The sequence below is a fragment of the Opisthorchis viverrini genome (assembly GCF_000715545.1).
Source record: "Opisthorchis viverrini unplaced genomic scaffold opera_v5_60, whole genome shotgun sequence".
Taxonomy (NCBI): domain Eukaryota; kingdom Metazoa; phylum Platyhelminthes; class Trematoda; order Opisthorchiida; family Opisthorchiidae; genus Opisthorchis; species Opisthorchis viverrini.
The window spans coordinates 1,067,039-1,094,204 of NW_008751712.1; the positions used below are offsets into that span (position 1 = coordinate 1,067,039).

The 27,166-nt window shown below is 46.9% G+C and overlaps 1 protein-coding gene across 1 annotated transcript; it reads right to left on the reverse strand.

Moving 5' to 3' along the window:
* Window positions 1-12,835, reverse strand: T265_03768 (hypothetical protein; the record flags this gene model as incomplete). Its single annotated transcript, XM_009168321.1, has 5 exons — window positions 1-474; window positions 3,229-3,622; window positions 3,747-3,793; window positions 8,993-9,249; window positions 12,613-12,835. The coding sequence occupies 5 exons, from the start codon at window positions 12,788-12,790 to the stop codon at window positions 154-156; spliced, it is 1,197 nt and encodes a 398-aa protein (XP_009166585.1).
* Between the last annotated feature and the right edge of the window lie 14,331 nt (window positions 12,836-27,166).

A 27,166-nucleotide genomic window follows, 5' to 3' on the forward strand; every position in this document is an offset into this window, starting at 1 on the left:
CAGACGTGAAGCACATGAAATTTATTGTCACAAAAACATGTCACAACTGAGACAGCACAAAACCAGGAAATGTCATTGAAATGGATCATCCATCGAGGTACAAAACCCAACAAATGTAGTATGACATTCTGTCAAAATGTTTGAGTTTGGTATTTACAACGAGTCGGGGTACTGTTCTCCCAGAGCACCATTGTCCAGTGTAACCGACCAAGTTGACTGGGATATGAGCGACTGCAGCTGGGTAGCGACCGGTCTAGCCACACTGTGGCACAAACAAATCCAAACAAGTGAGAGGATCTTCGAGGGGACGTACTGGAGACCGTACAAAAAGGGTAGGAAGTAGGAATCACGCAGTTCAGCATCCTCTAGACTTCGTTCACTGATAGTTTTGGAAGGAGCCCGTGCAATGAGCCAGACAATAAGAATGCCCTCCAAGACGTAGAGAAGTACGTTGATGACCATAGCCCGAATGAACTGCAAACAAAGTATTCAACAAAGATGGGGGAAATGGTCGGAGGAGGGGATCAACCGATTAGAGGATAGAAAGTTGACAACTAGAAAGACCCTGGAAGTCGAATTTGCAGGCAAACCATGTACGGTAGCATTTGGGAACACAGCTGACACCGGAGTCATGATAATGCAGTATTCGAATACACTTCCATGGTACATATACAGTTTTGCAGTTCTTATGCGAGTCCAAATGGATCCCTCGTTTGTGGCATTCTTCAACTGGATGTAGTTCACCGAGGCACAATATTCGAGATATGGTGGTACGTTTTCTTGAGACAACACACTACTTACAACACCAGATTAATTTGCAAATGAGTTTAATTCGCCAGCTGCGCGCAATTTCGTGTACAAGTAGAACATAAGGTTGACGGAAACTCGGGTCTTTTGCCTACCTGATGAACCCGAAGATGGGCGAAACCCAGCGTAGATTGCCAAAGAGTTTTCAGCGCCCTTATGAGTAGTGTTTCTTCAAGAAAGTATAGTGCGATATCCCAAATGTCTTACCCACTGAAACACGAGGTGGACTGGTGTGGCACATTCAGTTAAAGAAAATTATACACGAGAAGTTTAGTTGAATCGCCGTTTACAGTAATTCCTAAATGAGAGAAGGTTGCCATTAAATTTACTCCATCTTAAGGAATCCACATTACAAGATCTAGATAAGCCGATCACGTTGATGAAGATGCACCGGAAACCGTCAAAATCAAATATCTTACCTTACAAAGTGGGTTGAAAGTGATCGCCGACCACTGTTTTTGTGGTAGGTAAGTCTGGAGTACCAGAAATAATGTAAGGCGAAAGGTCCTCACCCAAGCAAAACCTTGTTGTGACCTAGGGCGCCCTTTGTGGGGATGCACTATACTGATATCTCACAGAGGATAATATAGGAATATCGTAGTCAAGCACCACATTAGCAGTTCGCGGATAGGAATAGAGTCAGACGTAGCACCCTTTCAGAGCCTAACTGCCATGCCACCAGAAGGTTGCACGAGGGCTGGGATACTGCCAGGTCACCCAAGCGTAGACAGGAGAAGCCGAGAGGCAGAGGTTGGGTTCGAACCGCAGACCTTCCGGTCAGTAAATTCGCGCTCTAACCATTTGGACCATCTCGACCAGGAATACTGGTGTAGTATTGTATTTAAACTGATAGACTATAGCACGGCCCTTCAGACACTGCAAACGGCTGACTCGGTTTTAGTAACAGACTAGACCAGAGGAGCTTGAATGCTGTGACGTAGGTGACCATATAAAACCTGAGACTTATTGCAACGTCTTGAATACCACTAGTTCCAATGAAATCCGTGAAGAGCTGACGCATCTTGAAGTAATCTATTCTTTTCCGGAGCTCATCACGTATGCACAGTCCCCGAGACGAAGAGACAGGATCTTTGAATATCTTTCAGACAAATCTTTATCGCTACTAAGTAATTACCGTTGTGGGACTTGACACAATTGACTGAGGTGTCCTCTTCTAAGGGGGACAAACCCTTCCTAAAATAAAAACGCTTTTCAACTTCCTTGAAATGCATGCCCTTCAAGTAGGGTGGGGGAGGGAGTGCTTCCTTCTTATGGCAAACTAAACCATACAACGGTTTCAACAATAACGTACGTTCACCTGAGATACCTTCATTTCGGTATCGGGAGACTCGACTCAAAGATGATACCCTCCGAAAGACCAACAAAGACGACAGTAGGTGTTCACCAGATGTTGATTCCCTTACAAAACGCAAACAAGATTTTAAGAGATCGTGCACTAGGTTTCCTTGAAGTATTGAATTATCCGAAAAAAAGGCAATGTCGATGAACTGCTAAGAAGGTGAAAACCTAACTTAATCTCTAAGCCCAACGAGTGAATTGTTAAAGGAACTGAAAACCATTTTGAACCGAATGGAGCACTACACCTGAATAGATATCACTAACAGGTACCAACTCCCAGGAGCCCCCACCGCCAAGAAACACATGATAATTACGGTCGACAGCAAAAGTTACATATCCGAAATATTTTGGGGTTTTGCGGGATAGGTATATTGTTCGTAGTCACACAACTTCCGTTTGAGCGGCTGTCCTCCTGTTCAGGAGTAATTATTCCGGTGAGTCCATCTTAAAGGGAAGCACTGGGCTCGAGTTTCGCTCTTATTAGAGCTCATCAGCAGTGCATATCCAATGACCTAGCCGGGATCTGAACCCCGGACATCTGACATGCGAGGGGAGCGTGTAACCACTACTCCACCAACGCACGTTGGACGCATCTGAATTTTCACGTCTGAACAGGCGAACGTGTTCACACTTGAGCGACGTGATTGGTGTTCCCCACTCATCGAACGACGACCCAGTAACCGTCCTGGTTGTGACGATCGATTGACCCACCAGTCAGGTAGCGTGACACACGGTTGAAACCCACTGGGCAACTATTTGGTTGCAATTTTGGGGTTTTGTGGGATAGGTATTTTGTTCAAACGGGAATGGTGTGACCACGAACTGTTCACTCTGTTACACCCTATTACAGTATTGTCACCAGAATCAATAGTTCATTACATCATCCGCTAAAGTTAAGTACGCCTACTACTGTTCTCTCGCACAGATCAAAGTAATCCCATCACGCCCTTAAGAGAGAATGTAAACAGCTCCTTGTGAGTGGCGTTTGTTCGGGCAAACAGGGCTTGTATTTCACATCACGGTACACGGTGATAAAGCTAGGACAAAAAACCCGACACTTACTGAACCGCTTAGTGTCTCCGGCCGCGTTTGAGATAGTTGGCGTTCCAGCGCCTTTATCCGCCTCTCACAGCGGGAATATTGGGCAAACTGCTCCCCCATTTTGATAGTTTTTAAAGTTGCTCGTAACTCCGTCAATTCGGCAGCCAACTTGAATCGTTCGGTACGACGTGCACGTCCAGCTGTCGTTGCTATATTGGACAGGAAAACAAGCCATTTGTGACACCAATTCACGACACCAAACGCTCTGATTAGGCGGAAAAAGACAATCACGGTGAGAGTGAGCGCAAGGTGAGGAAACCACTGGCCTTCCGTCGCGGGCGGATTCCAGTCTGAGAAGTCGACCTCTTCCGGCACACTCGGAGGTTGTTTAGTTTCCATAGAATTCGCGATAGACCTATTAATGGAAAAAGGAAGGAGGATGGCTTCTGGGTCAGCTGGTGACATGCAAAGTTACAGGACCACGGGCACTTTGTGAGCTAGATCTAATAAAGTGATGTAGCCCCAGAGATTACACCTACCTTAGCACCGGAGCTGAAATGGCGCCCTCAGGGGATTTGGTTTTCTTCTACGATGCCAGCATCGGTGTGCGTGCACTTGACTGCTTGATTCTTCGATTATGGGAAACACGTGCCTTTCAATGGATTATATATTCGGTTATGTTGCCTAACGTATCCAGCCATAAGCATTTGGCTGGTCCTTGACTGGGATATGAAAGTGGAACCACCGCAGGAAACCTCGCATTCGAATCCTTCATCCCCTCCGGTAACGTCATCGACTGTTTACCTTTTCCCAACCTCTGTGGACACTGAGGTAGTCTATGAGTACTCATACGCAGAACATGCCGCAACTAGTATAATAGGTGAATTGAAATCACATCCTGTGAAACTGGACCATCTGGATCTAGGACTTTTAGGTGAACCCAGTTGCTGATTTCATAGCGCTCCCACGAGATATGACCAATACTGTGTAGACATCGGCTCACGAAAACCGCTAGTTTATGCGTATCAATGAACGGAACAGGCCAACAGTATGAAGTTGTTTGTGTGAACAACTATGATGTACACACACGTCCTTTCAGTAAAGGCCTCACATCAAACAGAAAAAACGTTCAGCTGTGGCACCCTTGCGGCGCCTAGCTGCCAAGCCACACGAAGGCTGGGATACTGCCAGGTTGCCCAAGCCTAGAGAGGGGAAGTCGACAGGCGGAGGTCGGGTTCGAACCACGGACCTTCCGGTCAGTAAATTCGCGCTCTAACCGCTTGGGCCATCTCGCCATCATAGAGACTTCGCGAATGATAACACTGCCCTTGTAATGTACGGTGTAGTGATCCCGGACATCTCTACCAGGAGTGACGCAACTTACCACTCCTAGGATAGTGTCCCTCTGTCAGGGCGACAGCAGACGATGGTATTGAGCATTAGAACGCCACTTCACACCCTGAGTGTAAACACACATTGAATTGTACATCGCAGTTGCAAGACGATTCAGCAAATTTTGAACTTAGTCAGAGTTATCCTCTAGTGAAACAATGTCATCTGCGATCACCATATTCGAAATTCCTGTTTCCGGAACCTCATCTCCACAAGAACCAACATCCAAGAGGGTCCTATGAAAGACGCCGTCGGCGCCCGTCACACACCATTAGTGACCAGGAATAATGGCGACCGTTGTTCATATATATCAGCTTTACCAGGCGCCTTAGGCACAGCAATGTGCTTACCCGGCAGTTGGGCAGTAAAAAAATTAATCAGCCGTCACACCCTTTCGGTGCCTAGCTACCATACCTCCCAAAGGAAGCACGGGGGGTGGGATACTGCCAGGTTGCCCAAACCTAGACAACAAAATTCGAGATGCAGAGGCCAGGTTCGAAACACGGACCTTCCGGTCAGTGAATTCACGTTGCAACCACTGAACCATCTTTCCCCCTTACACAAACAGCCCCGTAGAGAGATTCTGTGGAGCGAGTCGACTGTCACACTATTATATATGTCGATTGTTGGTAGATGTAGCGACGTTTTGAAATCAGGTGGATAAAAATTTGGCCAGCACACCGACAGAGGTTGGAAAGAAGCTCGTTCTCCACTATTCTGTTCAGCACTCCAATGAGTTGGCCTACGAAGAATGATTGAGGCCAGAAGTTTGGGCACGTTTGAATTAAAACTAATACGTCAGTGGTTGCGAAAATGGTTACCGAGCCACTTTTGCAATATCGGAGAGATAACGTGTCCAACCGAGGACGAAGGAAACGTGTCATCAGACCAGATCTTGGAGGACGGAGAGGCTCATTCTTGTTCCAAAATATCACCAGTCTTTAAAGCACTGGCCTGATACTTTGCTTCGAACAAGGTTCGCGATCTCCCTTCTAACTTCTGATTCTTTGGGGCGATCCGGTGCAATAGACATGGGAGCAAAGGTGGGTGCATTCGGTAGTACAGACTCCAGAAAGCCAGTCAAACCGGACTTCGAAGTGCTCACCCCGGTGCTTTAGGCGCCCTCGTAGGTTGTATCGACTTACCATCTGCTTTACATATAGCTTCGCTGAAATCTTTTGGCCTATATACGGTGATGCTGGTGGGGTGGAAGAGGTTCATGACGTCTCCAGAGCTTGCAGTGGTTTTCGAGGCCTGTTCAGACCACCATGGTTCCCAGTAAGCCAAACGTGGCTCGTGATCTTTGGCGCTCGAAGAAAATGGAACTTAGAGTGTGCTGCGTCAGAAAGAACTGCTTGACCAGATTTATGTGAGTGTGTCCAGAGGTCTTACGTTCACCTAAAGTTGTGGAAATTTTGTGTATATCGAGCCGTGTTCAGGGACAAGCACAAGTGGACACGTGGCGGCGGCAACCCCGAACACAACTTCGCCATCTGTGGCCAAGAGCACTGTGACCGATTTTTATCTATGACTGGGTTGATACAGCGGGGCGCCAGGTGCCATAAGGACGATACGGATGACTAAATTTATTACCGGCAGAAAACAGATTGTGTTCCGACCACAGATCTGACAGTCTATCTCAATTAACAGGTCGGGTGGAATCCAGACGGAGATTACCAACTAAACACAGCTCGTTATTCGATAAAGGACCAAATCTGGAGTTTGAATCTTCACTTCTCGAATTTCGTTTTGGTTTTGCAAAAAAGTAACTCTTATCCCAACCCAGTAACAATCATTGGGTGCGAACGCGGTTACGATAAACAAGGTAAGGTTGTCTCTCCGCTGTTAACCAGTACCCACAAACAAGGCTGGTTACTCTTTACTCATGGTGATACAGTTAGTCAGGTAAAGCATGCGCTCGAAAAAAAGGACACCGATGAGTCCTGTAACCAGACATGTCCTTTGCAAAATAGTGCCTGGTTTCAGTTACCCACGATCGGAAACGACCGAATCTGTAACCATTTCCTTCGAGGTTGGAATCTGACGGACAAGAAACCAGGGGAGATGGCTCAGTGGTCAGAGCGTGAATTTACTTTCCCGGAAGGCCGTGGTTCGAACCCGACCTCTGCCTCTCGACTCCCCCCGACTAGGTTTGAGAAACCTGGAAGTATCCCGGCCCTCGTGTTTCATCCGGTGGCATAGCGGTCAGGCACCGAAAGGGTGCTGCAGCTGGCAAGAAGCCACATTTCAGCACAATTTTGGAGGTCGTTCCTGGGTCATCCGAGATAGAACCAGGGTTCAATCTACATTCCAATCGCTTCCCGAAAATATCAGATTGGCGCGACTTGACAAGACCGTGTCAGGCGTGGATATTCAGTGATCGTTGTCAAGAAAAACTAATTGAGAGACTTGGGTTTGCTGTCAAGTCTACTAGGATTGTGAAACAGTAGAGCTATAGTGTAAACACAGCAGGCTGGTTATTGCTGAGTAGGTCGGACGAAAGGTATCAACCACAGCACGCTATCTTCAGATAAATTAATTTGCTGCCTGACATTCGCCCGTTCGGGTAGGTATGTACACAGAGGGATATATAGCATAAGAAACCGTAATCAGAGGAAATTCGTTTTTCTCGCTATGGCCAAACAATCTGTGTCAAGAGTGGCATTGGTTTGTTGGGAAAATGCGGTGGTTCCAACAGTGAAAAGTGTCAAAATCGTTCGCTCTCCAACGTGGGCGCAGAGTTCTTCCTTAGTGCACGAAAAATATGACTACAACGTCGTGCTGGGCTTTGATTTTAGAACGGAGCACTGCATGAGGAACATCACTTTCTGTCATCCATTCACGAGATGGAGTGGGATGACGTCGGTGTATACACACTGCTTTCAAGCACACTAATTAGAAAGCACGTGGAACGTTGGCTATCAGGATGATACACAAAAACTAATTAGATGAGACTCAAAAGAACTAATATGGACTTCGTTAGCAACTGACTCAACGTGGCGAGGAATTACGAACCCCGGTAAATGAGACCTGATGATCGTACTATATTTCATGTCGCAGTGTAGGTCGACCACTGTACTACAGACAGCTACCAACCGTATGAGTGTATCGACCGGAATGGTAGAATGAAGCGAGAATGCCCTCAAATCGCTTTAAAACGAGTGGATAGCTTAACCGAATGCACCGTCATCGAGTGCATAGGGGCGAGATGACCAAGTGGTTAGAGCGCGAATTTACTGACCGGAAGGTCCGTGGTTCAAACCCGACCTCAACCTCTCGACTTCCCCTCTCTAGACTTGGGCAACCTGGCAGTATCCCAGCCCTCGTGCCTCCTTCGTGTGGCATGGCAGCTAGGCACCAGCCAGGGGACTACAGCTGAGTGATTTTTATTTTCTTGATTCATCGAGTGCATACTTACTTACTAACTGCACGTCACAGTCATGTTGCACCATCCGAAAGGCGAACTGAAGTAGTACAACACGTGATCAAAACACGACATTCTACGGTATAAGCCGCGATCCAAAACTGATTTGAATCTTAGGGGGTCGGATAACGGTTTACGGGTCAGTAAATTAGGAATCTGACGGACATAACTCATAGCAGATACCATACTCACCGATAGTAGTACATTAGTGAATAAAGATCGATGCTTGATTACGAAATAATCATGAAGAGGTGCCATGGCAAGGAATGGAAAGTAACAAAGAACGTTCAGACTAGGTCCAAAAACACTGTGATGACATAGAGGACGACTATGGCCCGTTCATTAAAACAGTTGTGGTTGAAAGTCACTCAGAGAAAGCTCGGCAACTCCAAAACAGAGTGACAACATGAGCATTAGTAGGATTTCTTGCGTGTTGTGTCGTGTTAGAGAGAGTAAGACCATATCGCTGTTTGAGCATGATCGCTCTAATTTCGCGTCACCACCTTACCATGCGTCCACTTAATTCAGTAGGGCCACGAACTCAGGACATTGGCTAAGAGAGATGATAAACAAGTATACGCCTTCAACGTCCTACTATGAGCGGCTCCAGTAGTTCGTCTGAAGGAACCTATCCACCACCAAGTACGCAGTCTGAGACAAATTCAATATCAACTAGCTGCTGCCACATAACCCATGCAATGCGTTAGAGTGAAAATTTTTGAAAACAGTTCCCGTTCCTACACGCGGATGTCCATGTTTCAGTTCTGCGACTCACAGCGGCACACAAGTTCTTTACTGTGTATTAGATATAAGTAACAGGAAGGGTGACCATTGGTTTGGCGGAAGAGTGCGATCTATCTACGTGAAACTTTCAGTATGTAGTTCATTGGTACTGAACGGCAGGTACGCATCTTCGTCCCTCCTACGCAAAAAATATGAAAACGAAAAGAGACTAAAGTATGCATCTACCTCAGTTTCCAGAGATTGCGTGGTCAACTGTGTTTGAGCTATGGCAGTGAGGAATAGGCGCACCTCCGTCAGTCGAGATTCGAGACGTTCAGTTACTCGGGTAAGTTTCCAGCCCTCTGTGCGATAATCTTCCACCAAACGTTGGAATGCAGCACGCTGGATCTCGGAACTGGCCTCTTCTTCCGGAAGAGAGCCAATCAAGGCGTCCAGTTGACGAGCTGTGGCTGCGATGACAACAGCAAAGTTACGGCCGATATCTAAGGGTAAGTGCGAAAAAAATCAAAAATAGGAAGACAGCAAAACAAGCGTGTCAACGATCGGCGAAATACAACATGAAAAGATAGACTAACATGCGGTGAGGAATCATGAATATTCCAGGTGCAGACACATGGTCTTGTTGGGGTTACTAAACCCACCAGTTTAGCTACATGCTACTTGGTACGTCAGAAACAGCTGAAGACAGCGCGAACTAGCAGATAAACACTGAAATCTGCTTCATTGGTCTCAAAGCCGGCTAGAGACCCACTTTTTATTTATATTCGTTATCGACAGAAACAGGCTACATGTTCCTATTTTTCGACAACAAAAGGGTTCAAACCGAACCCAGTCGAGAGAACAGGTGATCGGTCATTACATAACCATTAATATATGCAATGCATATACTGATATGCATTATGCGGCTAACGAACAAACGATATGGCCTACGAGTCAGTCTTTTGCTACCAGATGGAACAGCCCTGTTGGTGTGTGCGGCGTGGTTCAGGATGAAGGGAACATGAAGCTAGGCAGCTTGTTCGTTGTGACAGAGGTCTTGTTTGATAAAGATTCTGAAATCAAATGCAAATCAGGATTTGGGGTCGTGTACTGCAGACGAGATCCGAAACATATCAGCCGAAAACAGCTCATCAAAATAGGAACTTAACAAACTTCAACCTGCACAGTTTAGTAGAACAACCGTAAACAAGACAGAATTAAAGAAAGAAAGCTAGCACACATTCGCAAAGCAAGTTGCTACAACTTTTGGTGACTTGTTTGTACTCCTTTGAAGGTTATCGAAGCTTATCGGAAATCGCATCATTTGGGGCTAATGCATTAAACTAAAAACCCGATACGTCGGCAATATCTTCCATACCGGTATGACAAAGGTCATATTGGTGCTTGCATCTGTACTAATCGGCAAGCGGTGAGAAACAGATGTCTAAAAACGTCGGGCTGACTTGGCACTGAAATGTTCCGTCAGCTGGTGTCATTAACCAATGATGAGCTGAACACCGGGGTCCCCTTCCAGGGATGCGGCAGTTGTCAACCCCACTGAGTACACGTGTTAGTCTTCATCCTTCGTTGCCAGGCCATGGATTACCCACTCGTTTATCGCTGCCACTCAACACAAGGCTCGGCAAACAAGTTCTATGAGGTCCTCCGCCAAGCGAAATACATGCTCTAATCAGCCTAAGCTATGAAGCTCATCAATCGCCCATAGCTCACCATTTTTCATAACATCACCCGGCAAACCCCAGCATTACCAACCCCTTTTTCCAACAAGATCCAACAAACGTCCAAACATCGACAGCTTTCTTACATCCTCTGTACGAAGAGATCACGCCTCTGATCCACGAAGCAGTATGAATGGCACCAGTCCAGTGTATACACTTACCTTGACAGACGTTACGTCGTCGCCATAGGTGGTGCGGGTTAGTAAAACCTGCCCGGCCTTCCAGATTCAAGAATTGATTTCGTCTCCAAGTCCATCAGAAACCACACAACTGTCCAAGTGAACAAATTTATCCACTACGTCGAAAGCACGATTTGATCCCACCGCCTTGTAGCGGTATTTCATAGTTTGTAGGTGAGAAGCACAAACCAATCCAAGTGGCAGAATTATTTGGGCTTGGTTTAGAAACTAATTGCATCATTAAAGAACCTGAACCGAGGACAGCGATAGCGCTCTAAAGTGTGTGGGCGGACGCCCCAGGAGCACTCCTATCCACCGGGGTTTAAGAACCAGACAGAGAAGTTCCAAGCGGCACGTCAATAACAGAACTGAAGGGGAGCGACAAAGGAGGGAAGCCTTGTATTCATCAATCGACGTGGCAAATTCAGGCAAAAGCATGCTGTATACTTGAACGTGCCCACAGAAGGTCCCGTACAGTCAGTTCGTAAGGGATATAAATTTAGAAGGGACACCTATAATCGCCAAACGCCGCCAAAGTTTCTGACAATCAAGAAGCCCAAAACAGTCTTGAGGTCAAAAAGAACAATCAACGTGGGATGTTGGAAAAAGCGGCGCTGTTCAAGAGCTTATCTCCAGGTAAAGGCATGTTTGGTGCATTCTCGTCCAGGACGAAATCCAACTTGATCCTCCCAAGTTTATCTCTGCCGACAATCGATCAACCTGCGCAAAATAATGTCACAGAGCATCTTGGGTGTGACGGCTATCAGGGCGATGCTACAATAGCGTTCTTCTACCTTCTTTGAAGGCTGAGGTCGGAGTGCAGGAAAAATCTACCAACAGCCCGTTGGGCGCGGAAGTGTCAGGAGTGAGACACCTGTGACTTAATTCTTCCGCCGTGAGGAGTTGGCTGTAGCCAGGGTTGGTCCATCGACTTCAATTCAGGTCCCCCAATATTACTCCATTATCCGGCTTGTGTAACCGCACGGTTCCCCACAGAGCCGTTTTTCACTGATGTTCCTCCCCAGTCCGTGGTTGGATCATCCGATTGCCATTTATCTGCCCAACGTCTCTTATTTGTGGCAACGAAATGAAGAAAAACATTTTGATAAATCCATGAGGTCCTTTTACGTGGGGCCCGTCTATGTCCGTAATCTCTGTCAACCAGGCAAACAGGCAATGCCTGCCTAGACCTCATACTCTTAACGCTGATCTATGCTGTGAATCTGAAACGAACTTGCATAAATCAGACCTGGTCACTCATCTTAGGGCTCCACTGGAAAACCCAGCTTTTCCAAAAGTTCTCTGAAACAATCCGAAATAAGCAATAGAGCGGTTGCCGAGTACATACCACAAAAGTGCGCTGTGGTCTCCACAAACTACTTTACCGAAAAATCCGTACAACGACAACTGAATGTGCCTGCGATAAAGGGTTGCTTCCGTAGAGTGGGCATTGCAGAAAGTGTTATAACACGTCTGTTGTAAGTACTTATATGTCATCATCATCATCGACAGCATGACATGTAAGGTGTAGCGCAAACTGTGATGCGGAAGCGAACCCAACAGGGCTGTTGCTGCCCGAAAATGGGTTATTACGCGAGTTTGGCAGAAACTTTAAAAATGGGCTTTCCGGACACTGCACCAGGCACACAGTAAGCTGTAGCGCAAACTGTGATCCGGAAGCGGACCCGACAGGGCTGTTGCTGCCCTAAATGGGTTATTACACGAGTTTGGCAGAGACCTTAAAACTGGGCTTTCCGGACACTGCACCAGGCACACCAATATACTATTTACAACAACCTATCACGAGCATACAACTCGTCCCCGTGTGTATAATCCCATGTACAACAGATATGTTTTTAGCGAACTGTATAGAGGTCCTATCTATTGAAGACAAACTGAGAAGAGGAATTCCAAAAAACGCGAACCTGGAATGATAAAGCTAACTCACCGTCTGGGGGTTGACCCTGGAGAAAAGCTTGATACTCTGGCTTGGATGCACGCGAACTCCAATTAAAGTCGGAGAAAAAGCTCGGTTGGGCTACCTGTTGAATAACTCCGATTGCGTTGCACAAGTTTTCTGCCTGCAAGTTAATTGCGTCCTGCAGTTCCGTCAATCGATCAGCCATTCGGCTAAAGAAAAAATCACCCCGGTTTCCCAGACGGGGTCACAGTGCTGTGAAAACAGAAGAGAAGAGGCATTCATGTGGTATGTACGTCTTGATTATGGTTATTACAGACTTCCAATCGATCATTAAAAAGGGGGGATACAAAGTGCACTTCAGATGATTGGTTCAGTTTGGAACCTAGACGAACAAGTAGCTGTGTTGCTACCGAATTCTTCGGAGAGCTTCCGTCAATCAGCCATTCGGCTAAAGAAAAAATCACCCCGGTTTCCCAGACGGGGTCACAGTGCTGTGAAAACAGAAGAGAAGAGGCATTCATGTGGTATGTACGTCTTGATTATGGTTATTACAGACTTCCAATCGATCATTAAAAAGGGGGGATACAAAGTGCACTTCAGATGATTGGTTCAGTTTGGAACCTAGACGAACAAGTAGCTGTGTTGCTACCGAATTCTTCGGAGAGCATGTGGTACGAATCCACTCTGGTGTTCCTGACTGTCACATCTCAGCACACGATGGCTTTCAACGACATGCCTGTCGAGAATCATAAAAAGTGCGGCTGTAACGAAGACTGGCATCTTATGTCAACAGAAAAGTCTCATTATTGTCTGCTAGTTGCCTGTCTATGAGGCAGGGGAAGCTAAAAACAGGTCCACCCCATAACCTTTTTATGTTACTATCTGAATGAAAATATCTGGAATAACGTCTGCGCGGCATAAAAGTGCTGTTTTATGAACTGCGCCTGGTAAATTATCAGGCCGGTAGCCAATTTGTTTTCACTTCCCGACCCCTCCATTGACATACCTGTACTTACGCACCAATTTATCAGTTCCCGCCTCCAACGCGCAGCTACCTGCCCCAGTTCCCCAAATCCTCAATTGACGAAATTGTGGCACTTACAACCTTTGTAGGACACATACGCGGTTCATGCAGTTGCTGATGTTGATGCCATACACAGACACTGCTGTTAACCGCAAATTACCGTTATTCGAACTCAGAAGCCTTCTGGAGTAACTTATTCACAGTTGTGAAGCCATGACGTGATATTGTTAGGTGAACCTGGACATCAACATCATTGTGCGTCAGAACAATTCCCAGCACCAGACGGGTTAACAGCATTCAGTGCATTCGCGTGCTGCCATTCCACTCCGCGCACAAGCATATTTTCATCCGGTACTGTGTTCTTCAAACTCGTCCACTTGATATTCATCTGCGTTCCGACGGGAGTTTTGCCTCTATTTCTTTGCCTGATAGAAACAAACGCAACAGGCCGTCCCAGCCAAAACGTCTTTCATTTCGTATGAATCTCACTGCCATATCATCATCATCATCTTGGGCTGTAGACAGCGTGCTCGTAGTACAATGGTTTCATTCGCCCGATAATTTCGAATGGGGGAAGCAGCTGGTATCGCCGAAGCATGAATCTAAGCGTGGAAATGTTCCAAAGAAAAGAGCTTGGCTGAATGCGCCCCATTGAAAGTGAGATTGGACCATGTCTGCCTGCCCTTTTCTGGGGTGCCCATGCAGAAAGCGACCCAGGTTGGTTTTCACGAATCCGCCTCTGTAGGTTCAGGCAAACTGGTACAGCTGCGCGTATCTTTTTTGAAAGCAGGGAACCGTCGAAATGCCATGTTCTACGGACATTTTCTACTCGCTCTATGTGATTCAGCTGCAATATCCTTTTGATGCATAGCTGCTATGCAACCCAAAGGAAGCACGACGGTTGGGATACTGCCAGGTTGCCCAAGCCTAGACAGAGGAAGTAGAGAGGCGGAGGTTGGGTTCGAGCCACGTACCTTCGCGCTGTAACCACTGGGCCATCCACCAATAAGTTTTCTAAGGTGAGTTACCCGCCCTCTTTGAAGAGGGCCGGATACAAACCGTCCTTCTTAAGTTTCAAAGAGGGGTTTTGAATATTATTCCTTCCGATGGACAAATTTTACATTTCACTTGCCCGGATGTGCTGTGTTCTGGGGTACGTTAGAGGAGGACAGTTAAGCTGTTATTCGAAATGCTTGGCTTATTCTTCCAGTCGGCGCTTTTGTGAGGAAACTAATGAGTCATCAAAACCTTATCGATCTGGAATATGCAGACGACAGGTGTAGGCACGCCTGTTTTCGGCGAAAAAAGCCACCGAGCTCCTAGCCTTTCCGTAGGCTCTTCATTATTGGGCGTTTACGTGAGCTGCGTGCGCCGTCGTATTGGTTGCCTGCTGGTATGGAAGCCATGGCATCCACCGAGACTAGGGCTCCTGATGAAGTCCACTGTTCACTTGGTCCTAACAGCGACGCAAGCACAGTGATTGAGCCAACCGCCCCGTCACTCTCCAACAGCTTCCGGCTGTGCACCTCTGAGGATCCAGAGGTTGCTGCGGCATGATAGGCAGGAGTTGCTATCGTCCTAAGTTACCGGATGGAAGGATTCTTGCTTGACTTAACACCCGCTGATAGTCACCCCTGTGTGCAAGAGGCACACACTGTCGTGTCTGTTTACACCCAACTGAAACTATCAAAGGCAAGTTTAATGACGCCATGAATGCCCTGTTACGGCGAGCTAAAAGCTCAGATGCCGTTCAGGTTGCCGGCGATCTAGATACATAAGTGGACAGGCTTAGCTCATCTGAGGCTCATTTGGGAGATCGAAATGGAGTGGACAACGGGAAATGACTGCTTCAGCTGTGTGATGATCACAGGTGGTCTTATGCAGTACTAACCTCCGAACAGCTTCCGGCTGTGCACCTCTGAGGATCCAGAGGTTGCTGCGGCATGATAGGCAGGAGTTGCTATCGTCCTAAGTTACCGGATGGAAGGATTCTTGCTTGACTTAACACCCGCTGATAGTCACCCCTGTGTGCAAGAGGCACACCAGCGAGTTGATAGATGTCTCCTGTCGTGTCTGTTTATACCCAACTGAAACTATCAAAGACAAGTTTTATGACGCCATGAATGAATGACTACGGAGAGCTAGAAGCTCAGATCCCGTTCAGATTGCCGGAGATCTGGATACATAAGTGGACATGCTTAGGTCATCTGAGGCCCGTTTGGGAGGTCGAAATGGAGTGGACAACGGGAAACGACTGCTTCAGCTGTGTGCTGATTGCAGGTGGTCTTATGCAGTACTAACCTCCGAAATAGCCGAAGTCGTCTGGCCGCATGGTGTCCTCCAAAGGCACGCCGGCCACAAACTAAAACCGACCACACTGCCATCAGTTACCAATGGCGCTAATTAATAACTGACTGCTGGCCGCTTCGGGGCACATCTGTGGATCCGAACCACATACTCGTCCGGAGTCGCTTCTCCCTGAGCTTTGCAGGGCCGCTTAAGATGCGAACAAGTGACTTGATAGCTGAAAGACTGATGGGTCCGGGTGTTTGACTAACGTATCAGAATCGTCTTTTAGAGTCCCTTGCAAATACTCCGTCAGATATGAATTCACACTGGGACGAGATCTCCACAGCTTTTGGCATTTCTGGGAGTTTCGCCTGTGGCATGGAGATACCACGCCCACTCAAGCTCTAGATATCAAACCGAGCAGTGACACTTCTTGAAACTCGAACGATTATCCCTTCAGGTTGCGAATATAAATTGACCCGAATCATCGGACGTCAAGCGAGTGTGCGCGCGATGGTGAGGTTTGGTGGAGACGGAAAGCTAATTAAACGGACGAGTCCGGAAACGCCCGAAGATTATTTCAGTTAATCCATTCAACCTGGCCTGTGAACATAATAAGTTCCTTGTATTTTCAGACTTCTGGAGGTGTGAAGGTATGTGGAAAGTTTCGGTGCACAAAGCGGTCCGACACGGGGGCTAATTTTCTATTCTTATTTAATTTCATGATTAACGGGATAATGGGCGAACGGTCTTCGAAACGCCGTGGTGGTGCGTGGCGACGCGTTGGGGGTTGTAGTTGTATGGCGGATATGTTGCAGTAGTTAAAGCGCATTTTTGACTTTCAATCAAGACTGTCAGGTTGAGGTTCAGTAGTTTATTGGTATCTTTTCTAGAGCAAGTTGGAACGCCTGAGTATTGACAGTGGACGCTGATTTTCTGCTTGAACGTCCAATTAACCGCTGACTTTTCTGGTTCGGAGACTCGGCAGGCTTCCCAAAGCGATTTTGAGAAAGTTGGAAGTTTCTACTTCTGGACGTGTGTGCGTTAGGCTGCGCAAACTTCCCTATAAAAATTGGTGCTCAACAGAGATATCCACCCCCTCTGTTCTCGCTCAACTTCATTGTCGATTTCGACTAGCGTCACATGCTAGTCTCCAAGACGCTTAGTTTTCCAAGCGTCTTCCCGTTAGATTAGGCCACCTGTGCCCTATGAACGACAGCGCATCAAGCTGTAACATTTCTGCCCCAGTCACTGAGGACATATACTAACGTTACCGTGGGCGGTGTAATATGCACGCTACGGAAGCACCAGGGGACAGTGATTCTCCGAAGGCAGGTGTTCACGACAAGTTCTGTGGATGGAAAACAGAAACAAAGCTCATGAGCCAGAGCCCAGTAAGCAAGGTTGTACATCACCAATACTTACATATGAATCAATCAAACTGACGGAAAACGTATACTACAGCGGTGAGCCCCAGTCAAAAGATTTCCGTGTACGTGTAACGCGTGCGCCTGGCCCAAACAATCCTACGCTGTGGTTGGTCAGAATATGCGCTAATCAAAATTGAGCTTTCATGGGCACGTGTCTCATCTAGAAGCTCAGATCCCGTTCAGATTGCCGGAGATCTGGATACATAAGTGGACATGCTTAGGTCATCTGAGGCCCGTTTGGGAGGTCGAAATGGAGTGGACAACGGGAAACGACTGCTTCAGCTGTGAAATTTCCAGGATGATTTAGTAGAATCTTCCGTAGTCACCCCGTAAATACGGTTGAAAAACATTCCAAGTGGGGAGCTGTCTCGAGCCACCTCGCCTTCTGATGTATCAAAATGAACGGACTTCACGTATTGACGAAACGCTGCACACGATCGAGGCTATCACCCAAAGATTCCCGGGTCGGTTTGTACTTGTTGTTCAGCGGCTGTCGTTCACCTGAAATACAAGGGCAAAAAAGGGTGTAGCACTGCTCCTTATGTCCTCAACACGGGGAAGTATGCCTGCCAACGCGAGGACTCGCATAAAAATTGTTTAATAGTGCTTTGAACTTAGTTCTAGATGGAGCGTGGACAATCGTCGGAGGAAGATTATTCTATGCACTAACCACCCGAAATAGGAAGAATCTTGCCTAATTAAAGTTCTCTGAGCATAAAAATCTCACCATGTAATCAATGTGCGTTAACTGGGTCAATGGTAAAAGAACTGTTGGCCAGATCTGTTAGAACAGGGCAAATAGAAAGGAAGTCACCTCGGAGGTGACGATACTTCGAGGAAAAGAGTTCGGACACCCCCAGACGCCTTTCAGTGACTGTGAACCTATATCCGGCAGTTCGCTGAACACGCTCAATGAGGGTTTCGTATTTCTTGCGCTCTAAGTAGACAGCTTGGTTACGGTATTCAAGATACGGTCTGACGTAGGTCCCATAGAGTGTTTGAACGTCCATGAGAGTAATGCGGGAGACGGTGCACCGAGTCATTGACAGAACCGCGAATGCCCTTCGAGCTGACTTCTAAATTGACCCGAATCATCGGACGTCAAGTGAGTGTGCGCGCGACGGTGAGGTCTGGTGCAGACGGAAAGCTAGTTAAACGGACGAGTCCGGAAACCCCCGAAGATTATTTCAGTTAATCCGTGCAACCTAGCCTGTATTTTCAGACTTGTATTTTCCTTGTATTTTCAAACTTCTGGCTCATAGTGCAGTGAGAGGTGCATGTTCGAAGAGACCAGATATCCAGCTCCTTTTTGGTATCTATCCTCATGATATCTTGTGATCCATTCTAGCCATGCGCGGTGAAGACATTTGCTGGGTTTCATTCGAATGACACACAGACGCACTTTTCGTTATTCAGTCCAACGCCACTGATCTGCAGCGTTCACATCCATTAGAATGGCACTGGAACCCCAGGATTTCAATTCGTGGCAAAAAGTGGACGAGAACTTGCAAGAACATCTGCAAGATTGTTGACCTATATCGGCGAAAAAGGTGATTACAAAACAGAGGCTAGCGTAACTCCCATGGAACCATACGCCGATGAAGAGAAGGTCGGGTATACTCTCACTCGAAATGTTTTGTCTGATAGTATCGTCCTAATTCAGTGCAAAATTTTCTCAAATCCCGCGAGAATCGATTTTTTGGAGCAGTGAGACGTGTGAAAATCGATCGGGTTTATTTCAGAAGTCAGAAAAATGTGGCATCCAATACAAGTCCCCCATCATTTACTTGGGTTAGGCTGCCATAAATACAATTATGTTCTCAAGCAGAAAAGTTCTGGGAGTAATCCGCGGTGAACTGGAAGTATCAAAAGGTTGGTGGTGAGGCAATCTGGGGTGATTTGCTTCAGAATGCGTCCATCATCCTTCACAGTGCGTCAGTGATAGTAATAGGCCTCTGGCTGCTGGGCGATAGTCGGTCACCTATGTTGTAGTTTGGCGTAACATTCACTTCCTGCCAAGCAGAGTAAAGGTGGCCTTCGTCAAGCTCCTGAGAAAAAACTAAGTTGAAACGCTGTGCCAGATTGAACTATGTTTCCTCCAGGATCCTTGGCTGGACCTCGTCGGAACCTAACGCGCAGAACGGGTCGATCTCGCGCAAGAGTCGGCAAATGTCCTCTCCTGTTAAAACCAAGTCAGTTAGAAGCCCAGGGTGGTCACGCCTTGACAAGTTTGAATTGGTCAGGACAATAGGCTGAATATAGATCCGAATACTGCTCTCTATAAACCTCAGACACCAGTATTGCGTCACTCGTGCGTCCCGGGTTCCTGTTCCTGAGAAGCAACATGGTTGACCTACTTCTGCGACAATTTCTCATGTAGTTAAACAGAACATTTCTGTTTTTTCTGGTTGAGATCCAGAATGGTGGCTTGTTCTCTTATGGTCCATTGGCGGACTTTGATTTTCAGGGGTTCCGCAATTTGCGAACTGCCAGCCCATCGTCTGCGTCTCATGTGTTCAATTTTTTTACAGATTGTCTAGACCTCTTTTCCAGAAGATGCCGAATTATTTTAATTAGCGTGCCGCCCATCCGACTGCGCGCTGGTTTTTCGGTGCGAACATCTTGTCAGCGTCGTGAACTTTCTCCACAATGGTCCTATATAAGTCTTCCACAGATTAGTTCAAAACAGATGCGCACTCGCGAGATATCCGAACTGGAGAAGTTTCGAATTTACGTGTGACGTTCAGGAGTTCTGGCCCAGTAGCAGGCGAAAGCAAAAGTTAGCAGACGGTGGTCACTATGTCATAGTGGCCTGTTAATTATCGCCCGATCAACGAGGTGTCTTACGTTGATAGTGACCAATTGCAGAGAAAATCGTAGCCAGCCTGCGCGCGTCGTGAACTTCTCCACAATGGTCCTATATAAGTCTTCCACAGATTAGTTCAAAACAGATGCGCACTCGCGAGATATCCGAACTGGAGAAGTTTCGAATTTACGTGTGACGTTCAGGAGTTCTGGCCCAGTAGCAGGCGAAAGCAAAAGTTAGCACACGGTGGTCACTATGTCATAGTGGCCTGTTAATTATCGCCCGACCAACGAACTGTCTTACGTTGGCGTAGCTGGCCTGCGCGGTATCTGGTATGTGCAAAGATATTTTCGGTCCAAGCGCTCTGTTGAACGACCTAGGTCAGTGCCGCTACAGAAAGTCCACTTGATCCGACGCGCCTCAAGAGTTCTATGGGGCGAAGCAAGTTGTTTGCTACTTGACATGCCAAAACTTAGGCGCACACTGCAAATTTTTATGAAACGGCAATTCGAAAGGGGGGTGACCAAATGTAGAGTTCTAAGATTATTGATATTTATTCGACCCTCGAAATCACCCGAAGCGGTCGCTGTTTTATCGAAAGATGTTCAAATCTACTCACGGTTCACTGTGAGCGCGGAATCCATAGCTCATTTGCTGCTAGTGGCTTAGCAACTCTCGGTGAAATCTGTCAGAAATTGTGAGAAAGTTTGCTTGTTCACGTGTTTTCGTCTATATTTGATTTGGAAATAATCTCAAGGCCACATGAATAATAATCGTGTGACCAGAGGGGAAGTACCTTACTAGCTCTGACAAATTCCTTAACTTCGTCCGGCGGGACGCCTGCCGTAACATCATAGAGATTTTTCCCCTACAGGTCAAGAAATGAGAAAGTTTTCTAATGCTCGATCAGGAGCCTCACTTGACGAATTCAAGTAATTTGTCAGGGCTAGTAGGTTTTTCGTTTTATCCGATAGTTGGCAGACGCTGTATCAGGTGCACGGAAAGTTGAAGGCTTTGCCGGAATGCTGATACCTTGTCTGTGTCATCGGAAGTGTCAGTTGGATTGTCGGAAGAACAGCAGGAGTTTACTGCGGTGGTTTGTGCTTTGAAGTTCTGGGAGGAATTCTACAGATTGCGAGGGCCGTGCGGACACATGTACCGTGCCCATCAGACCAGGTATGATAGACGCTGTCATTGTGATATCTCACTTAGGTTCCTGGACAGCTCTATACGTGGGCATCTTGGGTGAGCCATCTGGCTTGCCGCCGTGGTTGGGGTCGGCCAAGGAATCGTAATAAAGTAAGGTCAGCATGAATCAAGCATAGTCTTTGGTCCATCGAGTGCGCGGCACGGTTCACCGCTCCCATTAAAACAGTAAAACGGTCGCGTCCATATTGGAACAAAAAATAGGAAAAGGGTCAGACGATTTGTCAAAAGGTCGCGTGTTACGAATAAGGGTGAGGCACGAAGTAGTAGGTCAATAAGTGTGGTCATATTTTCTAACCACTGTGGTGAGGCGACACTGCGTTATTTCAAAAACGGTAAACTATATTGGGGCGGAAATAGTAGGTATGCAGTTGATGTCATTGGGTATAGGCGCACGTGAGTATAAGGGACGTACTTTAGCTGAACTGTGCCCAACCAATGAAGTTCTGAGCGAGCGGAGAAAAGAGACTGCAGAAAATGTTAGATCCTTGGTGGTGTTGCGCGCCTTAACGATTAAGTGACCTCAGAATGATGCTGTTTCAGCCTGAGCAAAAAGCGTGGAGACCTCATCAACAGGGCCAAGCTGCAGAATTTCTGCAGCCCCGACAACATTTGAGCGTTCGAAATTTGCTTAATTCTTAACAGACGACTCAAGCGAAGCCTTCCTTTTGAGCGTCGAAATTTGCTTAATTCTTAACAGACGACTCAAGCGAAGCCTTCCTTTATGAAATTCTTCAATGGGGTGTGAACCATAAAAGACGCCTTTTGTTTCGTAACAGACGACTCAAGCGAAGCCTTCCTTTATGAAATTCTTCAATGGGGTGTGAACCATAAAAGACGCCTTTTGTTTCGGTTAGCATTCAATTCCAGATGCCGCGGTGTATTTCCTCAACAGCACGGTGTCGATCTCACCTCCAACACCAATCTACTTTGCAGACGAGTTGATACCACTGGTACAACAGCATTTGTTTGACAAGCGTGCTCACAAACATAGCCATGCTAACGTGATTTAAATTACGGGAGCAATTTTGTGCGCTTTAGAAGCATTTGACACACCTTCATATTTTCTGTTTGTAGGTTTCAAAGAGAGATTGTGGGATAGATTCAGACTGTCTTCAATAAACGAGCTGGAAGAAGGTCTGAGCAACCTGATAGTTCCGGTTGGCATCGTTGGAGACACCTTACTCACCGTTCAGGGTCTTACTCAACTAACTTACATGCATAATTTCAATTTTGCCCTTTTATTGCGCACGACATTAATTGTTGGGACTTCCGCGTAAACGCAACCCAAGCTGGCATCGATGAAAGAAAATCGCAGTTAAAGACATCTCAGCATTTTCTGAGTAACGGGCGGTTGTTTCTGCATTTTCTCAAGTAAGAACAGAGTAAACGTTCTAAAAACAAGATTTCAACACAGTGAAGGATTTTCTATAGGGGAAAATGTCGGTGGGTCAGGTGGCGTAAATGGTCTTTGGCTTGTTCTCTGAGCTGGGCAATTTGATTGCAAACGTTACATCACAAATCGAGGTGACGTTAGTGCGTTATTAGGGAGAGCAGTGATCGGCGCAACCACCAACCCAGCGCTACCTACCACTACGCTCCCCAATAGCGCACTGATTATGTCACCTCGGTTGGTGGTGAAACGTTCGCAATCACATTGCACAACTCAGCCAACAAGCCGGCGACCGTCTAACCTGAGCTACCAACATTTTCCTCCATGTCATTCAGGTTGGCCTCGCAGATCCTATTTAACCCCACCAAACGTTGTGCACATCAGTATAATCTAAATAACTGGACTCCCATTTACCCGATACTCCTGCTCTTTTTTGGGTCGGATAGTAATGAATTCACTGAATTGAATATTTTTTCACAAAGCCTGGAGCAGGGTATCTACTTTACAATGTTTCGTATTGCTGGCAACAAGTTTAGCCATGAAAGCACCAAAATATCAAATGGACTTGACGCTTCCTATAGCATTGTCGTGTATAGTTACAAGACTATATGAATGTATCCTTCCCTTCAAAAACCACAGCCCAAAGCGACCGAATCGTCCAGCTCATCGAACATGCCAATGACAATGGAGGATATTACGAAGCCTGATGTCAATAAAGACTGTGGCACCTGACCCCGTTTAAGTATGTTGTTCGGGCTCCGAATGCGGAAGTTTGAGTGACGCGTTTGTTTGACAATCCCGAATATCAGAAGGAAGACTTTGTTTCTTAACCCCACAGTAATATTTACACAAGGGTAAGCAAGTATGCACAAAAAACCTCAATCGTTCCCGTCCGTAGCGTCAAAGAGCCCAGAAGCTTGTCAGTGACCGGTGCGGTGCAGTGTCAACACCCGAACACCAAACAACGGCGAGCGGAACGACCGCTCAGTAGCGTGGGTTGCGGTCTTATGATTCTCGTTGGACGTGCGATCACACGGAACTCATGAGAAAACAAGTCGATGCAGGCCCAACAAACGGGGCATGAACGCGCATAGATAAGTAGGCCAGCAGTGCACATTCACAAACGAATACACATGTCAAAACACAACTGTCGGATAGAACGACCCCTGCGGCAATTTGGGGGTACGAATAAGCAAAACAACTGAAGAGCAAAAGTACATAGGCGGAGCAAGCAAATGAATGGGGAGATTATCGTAAGGTCGAGTTAGATTCAACATATGTCCTCGCTTCATTCCGAAAAGCTTTTCAAGGTTCGGACCATTCTCGGTCCTTATTATTTTACCTGCATCACCTGTGTCAAGAGAATAGCAAATTTATCCATACAAAATAAGCCGTAGATAGATGTACTACTAATAATACTGTTTGCCTCATGCTAGCAGGTGGGACAGCGTCAGGCATGATCATATCGTTACAGTCAGAATAGTAGCCCGACTGGAGGTATTTGCAGTACTAGAGATTGCGCACAAAAGTGAGCATTCTCAAATGTGTGCTTAGTCATGCCCTAACTGGAATGGGCGGGAAACAGCTGCTAGTGCAACAGTGAATACTACTGCCAAGGCATAAGAGCAATATGTTTTCTCGTAAATCCGCTTCCCGCTTATTGAAAAGTGAGATCTACTACGAAAATTGTGGAGTCGCTTTGTAGCAGTTGCTTGAATTTGAGCTACAGTCAATGAATATTCGCGAAAGTTCGGAAACACGCGTTCACGGAGAAGATGGATATTCAGTTTTTGTAAGCAAGAGGCACATGAGAGTTTGCTTCCCTGTGTGATAGTCTGCAAGTGTTCAGTTGGTGATTTCCAGTAAATAACGCCGCAGCGAAGGCCTTCTTCCTTTCGTCTGGTATAGTGTCCAGGATAACAAGGAAAATCCAGTGGCCACAACCCTCGAAGAATGGGGATGTTCGGACGTTTCTGAAGGACTTCGAAAAGGTTGCGGAGGCTGCTGGACTGGATACCGACCAGGTTAAGTTGGCGGCGCTGAAGACCCTCTCAAGAGGCCGGGCGAAGGCAGCCCTATGGTGCCAGAAGGGGCCCTGGGAAGATGGACTGGGCCGCCGCAAAGGAGGTCCTTGCAGTGGAGTTTGGCAGGCCGGCCAACCCCCGTGGGCTGTGGGGTGGTTCAAGACAGCCAGGATGGCACCTGGACTTGCCGCGACTATGTTCTTTGCCATCCTGTAGCAGTCGTTAGATCGGGCTTTGCCGGGACTGGACCGAGTGTCGCGCCGCCAGTTGCTGTCTGGTCAGTTTGTCGGAGGTATGCAGCCGGCGTAGAATATTGCAAACTGTTCACGGGCGATGAGGATCCGTTTGTCTTCTGCCGTCGGCAGAAGACAAAATTCTCCCCTCGTTAGAACGCTTTCGATCTTAATGCTCCCGTCTACCGCCATTCCATCTACGGGAGGATATCCATTAACAAATTCTAGAGATGTTGAAAATGGCATAATTAAGGGAGCAATTAGGAATTACAAATCTCCGGTTATGCTTGTAGACGAACGGTTAACACAAGTTCTGCGTGGAGATCCGAAGCTTGAATGGATTGACCGTAAATCGGTTTGGCACCCGGGAAACTTGGGCAAAAGCTTCGATCCTGTGTATCAGTCCGTGAATCCGTGGACTGCACTTTCGGTTGAGGGGATTTTTGATCCCCTCCATGGCGTTTGACATGCGTTCCGGATACTGGTAACTAAACACCAGTGCGGAAGAGTAGGAGAAAACGGCATCCACGATTATGTACACCCACTATCAATCTAGACGGGGACCATTTGGTTTGTATGAGGTACAATTCACATTATGGACCTTGATGCTTCGCTTGACAAAGGGACCCCTAGAACGTTGCCGTGTACGGAGACGATATCGTTGTGTACAGCAACTCGGAACCAGAGAAGGCGGTTTATTTGAAGGCCGTATTGCAGCGTATCTGGAAGGCTGACCCGCGGATAAATGGGGCCATGACCTAGCTCGCTCAAAGCTCAGTGACACTACTGGGCCATAAATTGGGTCACGGAAAGGGTAGCGTACTGCCAGAAAAATTGGCAAAGATCGAAGGTTATGCCGTTTCCAAATCAAAGCGGTCTCTCCGGCGGTTTCTCGAACAGGCAGCATACTACTAAGGATCTAAACACGATTGCTCCTCCACTCTGCGACTTGCTGCGTCAAAATGGGGAATTTGAATGGACTGGAGAAGCACATGAGGATTTCGAGCGTGTCAAAGCGCGAATGTTGAATCAGCGACTGACCGTCAAACTGCCCAGAGTCGGAGAAATGTTTACTGTTGCAATATCGCGATTTTTAAAGCAGAGGAATAGAGTCATCGGATATGCTAGTCATGTACTGGCTGATGCTGAGCAGAAGTACACGACCATTGGAAGGTAATATTTAGCGATTGTCCGGGCTTAGGACAAGTAGGGGCCATATCCGCTTGGAGAAAGATTCCATGTCAAAACCGATCGCTATTCCTGGAGTGGATCAGTACCACCAGAAATCCTCGCAAAAAGCTCGCGCGCTGGATATTTTGGTTGCGAGAGCACGACGTCATGTCACGTCATGTCAGGGAAAGAGAAAGAGAACCACCGTGCTGATTGTCTGTCAAGACCAGAGGCTGGAGATGAGGACCAAAAGAAGCATGATTAGAGCCAACAGCTCTGTCGTCAAACTGGATCCCGGAAAGTTGGTGCAGGCCCAATTGCAGGATCCCATGTTGCGGCAGGTTGCATCCTTGTTGGATGGAAGGAGCATTGAGAACGGAGAAGTAGACAAGGATTTGGAAAGTTTGTAGTGTTCTGCACCTTAGTTATTCTTCCAATATGGCACTAAGTATTTCATCAATTACACAATCGTTTTTTAATACAAAAAACTACAAATAACGCACACTTGTACAGTTTTACAGAGGATACAAACGTGGTCACGTGGTTCGACCCTCGCTCGCACTTGCAGCGGTCATTCGCGGGTCTCATGTGCGAACTCTGGTATCAGAACACTTCAGACCATCTTCTGAAGCTATTACATGTGAGAACTATTCAGAAGGAAACCCCTGGACCACCATAATTGGATTATAGCTTATTCGCTGACCTGGGCCAACGACGAACTAGCTTGAAGAGGACAACTATTAGTGAGTCTGTTCCATCTGACCTCTCCATTATTTATACCCAATCTAGCGTTATCGTGTTCGTTTCTGCCACACACTTCTAGTAAAGTAACTTATTGGGTAGCTAGATCACTGCACGTTTCAGAGTCACCTTGGTCGGCTGAGTCTGAATAAAATTGGCATAATTTCCTGGCACGCGCATCGATTCGGATATTGTGCCGCTCATGATACCTCGCATCTGGAAACGGAAGCTTTCTGTCGAATGTCACTAGATGGCACACACAGCG